General features: G+C 35.6%; 1 protein-coding gene across 6 annotated transcripts in view; it reads right to left on the bottom strand.

Annotated features, from left to right (window-relative positions):
* The window catches only part of LOC150090769 (E3 ubiquitin-protein ligase HECW2-like), a 518,151-nt gene that overhangs the window by 57,649 nt on the left and 448,381 nt on the right, over positions 1 to 12,121 (bottom strand). Inside the window, exon 19 of one of the 6 annotated variants that reach the window (XM_090372594.1) lies at positions 2,910 to 2,992. The exons of the other annotated variants lie outside the window; for them this stretch is intronic. Within the exon in view, the coding sequence (XP_090228720.1) occupies positions 2,959 to 2,992 (34 nt within the window). The 3' untranslated portion in view covers positions 2,910 to 2,958. The remainder of the gene's footprint in view (positions 1 to 2,909; positions 2,993 to 12,121) is intronic. 6 annotated transcript variants of the gene reach the window in all.

Genomic DNA, 12,121 nt, shown 5'->3' on the forward strand with positions numbered 1-12,121 from the left:
TTAACATTGAAGAGCAGCTAATTCACAAACTAAAAATGAGAAAATTTTCTATTCAGATTGACGAATCCACAGTTACTTACAATAAGGCCCTTCTAGTGGCATATGTTCATTATTTCGATGATGTTTGTAAAATCTATAGAAACTGACTGTACTAGAGCATCCATTTTTGCTGCTTTAAAAACATGGTTTGATGAAAAACAAGTACCATAGGAAAATTTGGTATCCTGTGCCACTGATGGTGCTACCTTCACTGTTGGAAGTCAAAGGTTTTACAGTCCACCTAAAGGAAGTATGTCCTGAAGTTCTTGCAATACACTGCATTGTGCACCGACATCATCTGGTTGCAAAAAATATTAGTCCAGTTCTTTATTAATCTCTCAGTATAGTATATAAACTATAAAGGTTTAGGTTTGATGAAAAACAAGTACCATCGGAAAATCTGGTATCCTGTGCCACTGATGGTGCTACCTTCACTGTTGGAAGTTAAAGGTTTTATAGTCCACCTAAAGGAAGTATGTCCCGAAGTTCTTGCAATACACTGCATTGTGCACCGACATCATCTGGTTGCAAAAAATATTAGTCCAGTTCTTTATTAATCTTTCAGTATAGTATATAAACTATAAAGAGTTTAGGGTGTAAGCCTCAAGCTATGGAAAAGTCTAGTCTATGTATAAGTATAGCGTGAAAGCATCAATAATACATAGCCAAATCTGAATGAACAGAATATTAGCAAAGCGGCATCGTTTTAAGTTATATCTCATATTGTGAATACCTTCACAACGAGTTGCCATGATATTGCACTATTTTGAATAAGTAACGCTTCACCTGAGGAGAAGATGATGTTACTTATTCTCAGATGGATACCACCACCCAGACCTTTCGGTGGGTGGGTAGGTACCCGAGTGATGCAAAACAGTTATGAAGTATAACTGTTAATGACAATAATAAGGTGTAGTTAATGACAATAATAAGGGTGTGTGACTCCAAGTACAACTGGATAAATTAGGGAGATGGGTTGAAAAGTGGTAATTAAGGTTTAGTACTGATAAATACAAGGTAATGCATCTTGTTAGCAGAGAATGAAAAGGATGTATGGGTAATTGTATAGTCCTACATGAAGTTCTGTGACCAGTGCAGACAGGCTGCTAGAAGAGTTCATGGGGGGGGGGGGTCTGTCAATGATATACCAGAACGTTTCCAGCAGGGGCAAAGAGGTGATTATCCCTTTGTATAAGGCAATGAATAAATTGCACCTTGAGTAGTGCATACAGGTCTGGAAACCTCACTTTAGAAAGGATATGGATCTCTTGAAAGCAATGCAAAGTAGTGCAACAAGATCAGTCAGGGTTCAAAAAGGTACTTTTACCAAGGAAGACTTGAGGAATAGAAAAATTATTGGATTATACAAATTATTAATACAAATAATGTGGATAGATTTTTTTTTTTGGCTGATGCTGCATATGTTGACTTTTTTGTATCATTTTGCTACCTCTAATAATAATAGAAACTCAATGAATTCTTCACTGTAACAATATACCATTAATAATGCTATATTGTTACAGTGAAGTTAATAATATGCTTTTTCTGGGGGTGAGGAAGAACCCTCTAAGCTATTCAATAAATTTTATCTAATTGAAACTCATAAGATTAAAAATAATAATATTTAAAATATTAAATATGAAAACAATAATGGTATTATCATCTGATAAAGCAGTTGGTCAACTTTCTATTTTATCAACTTTTTTTTTGACAAAAACCCAATCACTGATCATTCCGTAATCTAATTATTGGTCACGAACAAGCTCAGTTCTTTGTGTTATTAATTTATAGTATTCATCAAAGACCTTCTGAAGGGAGGGAGAATAATCAAGTTTAGAACTGCTATGCAAAAGCATTCAGCACTACTGAAGGAGCTATGTTTTGTTCATCTATTGCAGTTCCCACTTTTCGTGCCATTTTACTTCTAGTGGTGTGCGTGTGCGTGCGTGCGTGCGTGCGCACGCACACACACTCATGAGCATGCATGTGAGAGGGAGCATTAGGTAGTAATAAATGTTTTGCCATGCTTCTCATTTGAAGAGAACTGGGTTCAAATCCCATTGCTTGCTTGCTAGAGGAATTATTAACTCTTGTCAGTTGGAGATGCAGTTAATCTCTGACTGGGAGAGATGGATTTCCCCTCATGAGTTTTTCAGCCTACACAACATGCAAACTGACTAGTGAAAATACTTATACAGCACTCTGCAGGTTCCTCTAGTAGAGAATTACATTAGGGGAATGAAAGCAATATTTTTTTTAAAACTAATGCAACAAATCCATTATTTGTTGCTTCCCATTAGCAGATTTCTTTTATTTCTGGTATTTGACTGTCATCTAGCTTTTCCTATAATTAGAAGAAATGAGGCAGGGCTAAGGAAAAGAAAGGCTTACTTTAGAAACAAAACAATTTTAAATGAAGCAGATAAGGGCTTAAAAAGACTGACATTAGTAGATTTAAGTATGAAATTTTATATAATGGTCTTCAGGCAATAATAAAACAGAAAGAGCAACTGAAGAAATTCAATGAATGAGTTGCAGTAACGCAAATAAGAAAAATCATCCACTAATCAACAAGTCAATATTTTCATGAAGTTAAAAAAATAAATAAATTTTCTGTTTATATTCCAGGATGACCACAAGGTCAGAGCAGTGTCTTCTCATTAGTGGTCCTCTTTCAAAAATAAAGGGCAAAGGCCTTGCTATTCAAAAAGCTGGACATACCTTTTAATGGATGATTACAATCAGTTAAGAAAAACAGGCAACTATATAGATTTAAGGCAAAGGCCTCAAGTTTTGTGATAAATAGTTAATATAATAAATTGCAAAGGCCTATATCAAAACTCACCTCATAACCTAAAGAAAATACACACCTAAAATGGAGGCCAATCAGCAAAGTCAGTCAGTCAGTCAACGATGAAGTCATTCATAACTGCTTAAGGGCTGCAGAGAAAATCTAGTAAAGTACAATGCATGTGAATATTTGTAACAGTGGTGGAACAGCTTTATTTCATAAGATGACACTAAATAAGACTTGCACATTAAAAGGGGAAACATATCATGAGGAAAAGCTCAGCAAGGAACAAATTACTGTTGCTGTTTACACAAACAATGATGATGCTGAGAAGAAGGGTCCTAGCGACTTACAGACCAGCCAAGATTTGCTATTTTACAAGCACACAGTTAATATTCCAGTAATCTAGAAATTTAATTAAAAAAAAAAAAAAGAAAGAATGAAAAAAAGAATCATGGCTTAATAGGAAAAGCCATTCTAAAGAATGGCTTTTTGCATTTAATGATAGCATGCAAAGCCAGAGAAAAGTCATTTTATTAATGGAGAATTTCTTAGCTTACATCTGAGAAATTCCTCATTAGCAAATTGTTCAGCTTAACTTGCACAATCATTTATTACAAAGCTTAAGCTGAGGGTGATACCAAATTGTTACCTGCTAACACAAGCTCAAAATTTCAAATTTCAAGATAAGGGAACTATTTTGCTCACTTAAATGTAATTATTGCCCTTCACCTGATGAAACTGATTCTCAGACAAGAATAACAATAATAACAAAAAAACTGATCTATGTCAAGCTATTCAAATTAGACCTACAGACTGGAATGACTAATTTCTTATAAATTTCCTTTAAAACTGACCATTAACTGATTATTATTTTGTAGTCAGTTTTTAAAGTAAGACAAATTTTATGGAATTTGTATGATATTCAGAACTTTCATTTTTAGTGGCATTCATTACTACAGATAAAAATTGGCTATTTTCATACATTAAGAGTTAATCACCAATAAAGGGATTTATCATGAAATTAGCATAAAATCCATCATAAAACAATGGGGGGGACTAGTTGAATTTGACCTCAGTTGCAAAAAACAGTACAGCACTAAACAGCAGCTTTGATTTTTCCCATTATTATACAATGAAATTCTTCAATTCAAATCATATTCGAGTTACTTCTCATCTGTTAGTGTTATAACTTTTCAGAAAGATGCCAATATGGAACTAAGATGACCAAAGTGGATAAATTATAAGCTAAAACCTCAACACCACAGAAGAACAAAGCAATTAAAACTTTTACTAACTGGATGTTATGCAGGTCAGTAAGTTCCTTGCTGTTTTTGTAAGGGGATCAAGACCACAGTGCTAAATATGCTACTGGAACAACCATCAATATTAGAGCTTAAAAGGTAAAGAAAGAGAATTAGCAGGACTAGGTCAATATATGAGAATAGTAGATATCACAGAAACCAAAAGGATAAATACAGCGGAGCTGAGTCTAAATGATAATTACAGTGAGTGTGAGTGCACAGATTCTGATGTTTCCAAAATTCATGGTTTTCTGGGTGTACTTTTAGTGCTAATTCTAAATATTAAAAGTGTTTTTACTTATCACATACAGCTTTTTTGGTAAGCAGTAAGAACTGTTTTTCTTTCTTAGATACATATTCCATGTATACACAATATGCGCACTACTTCCTTTGTGACTGACAGGTATAGATGTATTGGATGTACTTGAGCACGTAAAGACCTTAAGTCAGATAGTTATATAAACCTGCAAAGTGTTTCTTTCACATTTTTGTTTTCTGGTGTAGTCATAACTAGTATCTGCTTCTAACACGACTTTCATATTCTGTGTCTTCAGCAATGTCAACTCATGGTTGTTCGATCCAAATATATTTTTTTACATTTGTGATAAACTTTGTTGTGGTGAAACAAAGTCAGGAGATAACGTACATCATTTGTGAAAGTATATGCTGCATATTTTGGAAGTAAATTAGGTAACTAGTTACCTTCTTCCATAAAGTGAGCCCTACAAGTGTGGAGGGCCCGTGATTGCAGAACTGTCGTAAAATGAAAGCCATGACATTTGCCATTCCCATGGTGTTGAGGTTTCTTGGGATCATATTAATTAATTACTTCTACTTTTGTTCCCTAAATGTAGTTGATTATAATGCAAAGAACAAGCAGAGCATCGTGTATCCCAACAATATTACTTCTGCTGTAAAGCTTTCCCCCCCACATGGACCTGAATTACCAGTACCCACCTTCACCACTTGTTCTTGAACATATGCCATCAGTTCCCAAATATGACATTTGGGACCTAGATTATGATAAAACCTACTCTAATAAAGAAATTCAATTTTGGACCACAGCTGTTTACACAAAATGAACTCCATGATCTCATGAGAGATTTAAATATACCCATATGGGCTGCAAAGCTTTTAGGGTCAAGACTGAAATCCAAGAAGCTGAGGTTCTCTAGAAACAGTCTTTTCATGACATAAATATTGTAAAAAAGAACTGGTTCCTAATTTTTCCCAGCTCAATAATATATTACAACAACATTCCTGCAGTTATGAACTTTTTTGCAATTTTCTACAAACCGACAGAGTAGATGGTATGTATTGACTCATCAAAGCAAAGTCTGAGGGTAAATGGGCCTGTTGTACTAGAATCCATAGGATGATAAATGATGATTAGGTGTTTAGCCAGTAAAATAATATCCTTAATTACAAATAGATACTGTAGCTTTCGAGACAAATTGTGTCTCTTCTTCAACAGAAAATGGAAACTTCAGAGATAAAATTATTCTAACGGACACAGTTGTGCATACAGTGAGGCGTATGAGGGCACGAGGTAGGTCACTCAATCATTAAACTGGTGTTTATTGTTGCTGCATTGACGTGCGTAGTTTTTCTCCAGTGCTTATCTAGACCTAAAATGGTTGTCTCTAATGGGGTGTAGTCTCATGCCTTTGCAGCAGTTCATGGCTCTCGAATTACACAACATATTGAGTGACTCTAACCAGAGGCAGTGGCAAAAATGTCGGGAGCAGTCAATTATTTCATAGTCCTGCTTGGGATTGAGGTCGTGGTGGGATGACCTACCTTGTGCCCTTGCACGCACAACTGTGTTGGTTAGAATAATTTTAGCTCTAAAGTTTCCATTTTCTGTTGAAGAAGAGACACGATTTGTCTCGAAACCTACAGTATCTATTTGTAATTAAAGATATTCAGTATCTGTTTGTATTAAAGATATTATTTTACTGGCTAAACACCTAATCATCATTTATCAAAGCAAAGTCTTAAAGGACTTCACCCTCATAATGGAAACAAGTATATCTCCATTCCAGTAAACCATTCAGCACTTAGAAAAAAATTACAAAAATGTTAAGCTTCTTTTAGAAAACATTCAGTACAAAGATTATGGTTGGCTAGTGCATGGAGATTTTAGTCTGCTACTCAGCCAACAACTTGGTTACACAAAAATGGCTTGCTTTCTGTGAGTGTGGGATAGTCTGGCAAGAAGTGAACAATGGGAAAGGAAAGCATGGCCACCAAAGCAGTCTCTGACAAGAGGTTCAAAAAGAATTAAATATGAGGTACTAGTAGACTGAAGCAAAGTACTGTTACCTCTTCTGCATATAAAGCTAAGTTTAATAAAACAGTTCATCCAAGCCCTGAATAAAGAAGGGAATTGTTTCAACTATGTTTGCACTAAATTCTCATCACTTAGATATAAAAAAAAAAAAAAAAAAAATATCAAAGCAGGAAATTTTGTTGGACCTCAAATCTGCAAGCTGCTGCTAGACTCTGTAACTGATGAATCCATGAACCATGAGAGAGTTCGACTGGCTTTACAAAATGTAGTAGATAATTTTTTAGTTAACAATAAACAACTATATTATGAGATGATTGCGAGTGATATGATACAGAAATTCAGAAAAAAAAAAGTAACAAAAAGAATATACAAAGAACAATAACAGAAAGAAAAAGTTACAACATGAGTCTTAAGGCAAACTTCTTGCACTGTTCTTGCAATCTCCACTATTTCTCAGAATTAGGTAGTTTAAGTGAAGAAGGGGGGGGGAATCCAGACTACTGCTGGATTGTTGTTGTTTAAGGGTTTTAAGACACAAGGGCATCAATGGCCAAGATGTGTCTTTCCAAGTTTTTAATGTAAATCAAACATTTTTTTTTCAGATTTGTTTATGAAATCTGATTTGCCGAATAAAATTAAATAATTTATCTATATTCGCAGAGTTGTCTAAGATCTGTTGAAGGGTAACTTGATTCTGGTTATTGCATAAACTCTGAAAACAAAGGAATCTGGAATTCCTGAATCGAGAGCATACCAAAAGAATGTGTTTTACTGAAAGTTGAACTTGGCATTGAAAACAGAGTGGGGGATTTTTGTTTGTCAATAGATGAAAATGAGTAAGATGAGTATGGCCAATTCTCAGTCTGGCAAGTATTACTTCTTCTCTGCGACTCTCTCTGATGCTTGAGTTCCATATTTCTGGATTAGGTTTTATTTCATGTAGTTTATTGTTGACTTCATTTTTCCATATTTGGGCCCATTCATTTTCACTTTCTCTAATAATGATTGGACTATAATCAGTGTGTGGAACTAGCATTGTTCTGTTTGGCAGTTCTGATGCTGACTTAGCTGCAATGTCTGCTTTTTCATTGCCTTCTATTCCGCAGTGTCCTGGGATCCAGCAAAGAGTTATTTCAGATTGTTTCTTTTGACAGAGGTTGATTAGAAAGTCAATTTCTTGTAGGAGAGGATGACGAGAATGTCATTTTCCCTGTATGGCTGAGATAGCACTGAGTGAATCCAAATATATTAAGACAGAGAGGGACGACTGTTGACATATTTCACTTAATGCAAGCTGTATAGCATACAGTTCTGCAGATAGAATGCTGCACTCAACTGGAAGGGATTTTGAAATTACATGCGACGGGAGCACGGCTGCTGCACCTACATGTGATTGGGTCTTAGATCCATCCGTATAGATTATGAGTTTCCCAGTGTGTTGCGAAGTATAGTTGGCATGCAACTGTCGGATATTACATAGTGGAATGGTATTTTTTGGCCACTGAGCGAAGTAAAGATCAATGTTTATATGATGTCTATTCCATGGAGGTAAAGGCATATTTGCACTTTCCGCAATTTTATTGAGATCGAGTTTCCACTTTTTTATTACTTCTTGAAGACGAATTCCAGCAGGTCTGGGTTCATTAGGTTTGGATTCATAAAGTGTTGGCCATAAAGGTTGGTTGAGGTATACCCAACAGGGGTGAGTTGGAAAGCTTCTTATTTTGGCAGCGTACTGGCAGAGTAGGCGTTGTCTTCTAAGATAAAGCGGAGGGTCGTGTGTTTCTATATACAAGCTTTGAACTGGCGAGGTTCTGTAGGCGCCTAGTGCTGATCGAAGGGCACTGTGTTGAATGGTGTTCACAGACCGTAAGATGCTGTTTTTAGCTGATGCATATACTATAGCTCCATAGTCTAATCGTGACCGGATTAGAGCACGATATAAATTCAGCAATGACTGTCTATCAGCACCCCAAGATGTTGAGGATACTGCACGAAGGATGTTTAGTTTCTGGAGGCACGTAGTTCGTAGATAGGTTACATGTTTACGAAAATTTAATTTGGTGTCTAAATTCAGACCCAATAATCTTATGCAGTCTGTCATCGGTATTTCTCTGCCTTTCAGTTTTAATACAGGTTCCGGATGAAGCGATCGTAATTTACAGAAGTGTATTGCTGCTGTTTTCCCCTCGGTTAATTAATAGCCGTTGCTTTCTGTCCAAGTTTCAATTTTGTTTATTGCTATCTGTAGTTGTCTTTCAATGGTAGCCATGTTCGACGATTGACAGGAAATAGCAAGATCAAAATTCTTTAGTGTTTTTGACTGCATTGGAATATGTTTTGGCAGGCATCACATTTAATATCTGTTTACGTGCCTCTTGGTAAGATACATTTTTCTCTACCTTGTACTTCATTATTTTCTTTCCCGTTTTCCATAATTCGCAAGTTCTAGAATATGCGGGGTGAGTACCCTGGCAATTGGGACACTTTGGCGTTGCTGCTGTACATTCAGTTTGGGAGTGGTCTGATGAGCCACACAGGGGAGAGATTGTCTTACCTTGGCATGCTGTTTGAGAATGACCATACTTCTGGCATTTAAAGCATCTAAGTGGATTTGGTATATATGGTCGGATCTTACAGGAAAGGTAGCCAGCTTTTACTGATTCTGGTAGATTCGGACTGCTGAAGGTAAGGATAACATTTCTTGTGGGTGTAAGGACACCATCTTGTTTGGTCATAATTCTCTTAGCACCGACAACACATTGTGCTTTAAGTTCTTCGGCAATTTCTTCCTCAGAAACATTAAGGAGGTCCCATTCCGAGATGACTCCCTTTGAGGTGTTTAAACTTCTGTGCGAGGTTACCGAAATGGGAAGGCCTCCGAAGGTCGTTTGCTTCAGGAGTTGTCTAGAATGACTGGGATGGGAAGTCTCTATAAGAAGATCTCCTGAGCGAAGGCATTTGACAATTTTGGGAGTACCTGCTACAGCCTCTATGCTTTTCTGCACAAGAAATGGCGATAAGCTACTAAGAGGTTTCGTTGATAAAGAGTGTAAAATTAGAAAGGCAGGTATGTCATGTGAAGAATCATCTTTTTTGATTCTTTTTGCTTGAGATGACTCAAGTTCATGCGAGGCACGTAGGCTCTACAGTCGGTGATATTAATGGATCCATGTTTGCTCCTTTTCGCCCTGAGTATTAGATTAATACTCAGACTACCAGCCCCGCCACGTGGAGGCAGGAGCGGTGCCACCAGTGACCAAGCGATAAGAGATTAGTGGTTAGTGTGTTAGAGAAATTGGTTATATATATATAAATATAAAAGAAAGGTGTCTTTCCTTCCTTGATACAAAGCTTAGTTCTTTATTTAGAAAAAGCCAAAATTAAATAATTTTATAAATAAAGAGGGTTTTAACAATCTCTACAATCTGTCGCTTAGAGAAAAAACGCTTTCAAATCACTTTGGAATATCGCTATGATCACTCGCTTGGCACTCGGGGCCCTACTGCTGGATGCTAAAAAGAGGAAAAGTTACAAAAACTATCTACCTGAAGAAGTAAAAAAAAAGGTGAAAATTTAACCCAGTCCAGTGTATAAAAAATCCAATTTCTGTCCATTTATTCTTGACAGGAGGATGCAACCTTTAATGTGTTTTTTCCCTATGTATTTTTATCAGTATTTTTATATAAAAATAACTTATTTATAAAAGTACAAAAAAGGAGAAGCACTTTCTCCAATTTTTTTTTTTTTTTGTAAGAAATTGACATAGAGTAAATTCAAACAATTATTGAAATTTCCATTAAAAATGTAGTTAAGATTTTCTTATCAGCAGTAAAACATCACAGAACATTTCATAAAATGCAGACCAGTATGGCAACAGCTTTAAAATTATATTTTCCAATTAAATTTATTTAATTACAAAAATAAATTAATTTAATTTATTAACTAAACTAAAGATAGAAAGATGAGAAAAGATTTGGCTGTGCATATGGTCCAGTAAAAGGCCCACAAAAAGAACAGAAATAGAAGAGTTCTTTAATATTTCAAAGAGCAGCAGAAACTAATGAGAAAGAAAAAAAAAATACCGACTGGAGAATTAAATAGCAAGGTAGGAAATGACTATTACATGTGAGATGTTTGAGGAAAATCTGGAGAGAAAAGTAAACCTAATAATAATGGTAAAAGGTACTAGTATTTTGCACAACCCATGCAGTTCTCATTACAAACACAGTACTTCAGCATGAAGATAGCTACAAGTTTACATGGAGGGAGCATAAGAGAAAGGAGAAAGGCAAAACCTAACATTACAGAAAAAGATTTTAAACAAGTAATTGAAGGTACAAGGGTACATAGAGGAGATATGATCTGAAGTGACCATCATCTTTTTACGAACAAATTAAAAAGGGTAATTAATTCTAAAAATACAATGCACAAAATAGAGTTAAAAGGCACAAATACCAAAAAGGCCTCAGATTAGTCAAGAGTAATTAAAATTAAAAAGTTAAATGGCATGTCTGATGTTAGCATGACTATATATATAAAGAATAACAACAATTTAAGAGAGCTTTAATAGAAGTGGGAGAAGGTTTGTACACATGGAAAATCAGAAACTGTGGTGGGCCGAAGATGTTAAACAGGTAACCAAAAGAAAATAAAAAATATTAATATTCTGCAAATAAATCTAATATATTTTCAAGAAATATAAAGAAAAGTACAAGGTCAAGATATGTGTAAAAGTGGCTAAAGAAATCATGGGAAGATTTTAGAAAACATTTACTGGGAAGGTAGAAAAAAGTTTTCGCATTCAGCTAAAAATCTCAGAAGAGGAGAGTAATCAAAACTGATAATGGCAAAGTTAAAACAGAAGGAAAGGATATTTTAGAATTATGGAGTAAATACTTTGATAATTTGCTAAATGAGAGAGTTGAAGATATCACCAAAGAAGAGGAAAATATTGAAATGGGAGAGGGGATTTTGGATACTATCTCAATTATTAAGGTAGAAAAAGTCATGCAAAATATCAAGTGTGTTGAGGCAGTAGGAAGATGATGTAATGGTAAATATGTTATTCTAACCAGTTGTTTTCTGAGGGGGAAGGTCCAGAAGATCAAACCAAGGTATTACGAGTACCAATATATACAAATAAAGCTGAATGTGGAAATGACAAAGAAACTTCATTCCTTTGTATACCAGATAAAATGTATTTGTCTTAAAGAGGAAAAAAAGGAAAACTCTGATAGAAACCATAGTGGTAGGTACAGCACTCACTATTACCAACCTGAGATGGTTACAGCAACCAGAATCAGGATTGTAAATCTGAAGACTTAGGCAAGCATATGGCTATATCACAGAAATGTGGAAAGCAAGGTGAAACTACCACATTGACTAGCCAAACAACAAAAATGGCCCTCAGTCTTCGGCAGGTCTTAAATTTCCAGTGGGTGCAAAGAATCCCCTGGTTTATTTCCTCAAACAATAAGCCAGATGCTTATAGAACTAAATTTAAAAACAAAGATCAACCACTTGATGTTATTATGTTGTTGTTTGGAGCATTAGCAACTAAGGCCATATTGCTCTGGGATATGCGGTGGTTATTCCCTGACCTTTCCACATCCTCCGTATTTGGTGGTGACGGGCGCGAACCCGGTCTAATCAAGAAGCGTGTGTTACGCACTGCTGCTCCTTCCCACCTGG

This window comes from Mastigoproctus giganteus, chromosome 1 (assembly GCF_048544385.1).
Source record: "Mastigoproctus giganteus isolate SK-2022 chromosome 1, ASM4854438v1, whole genome shotgun sequence".
Lineage (NCBI taxonomy): Eukaryota > Metazoa > Arthropoda > Arachnida > Uropygi > Thelyphonidae > Mastigoproctus > Mastigoproctus giganteus.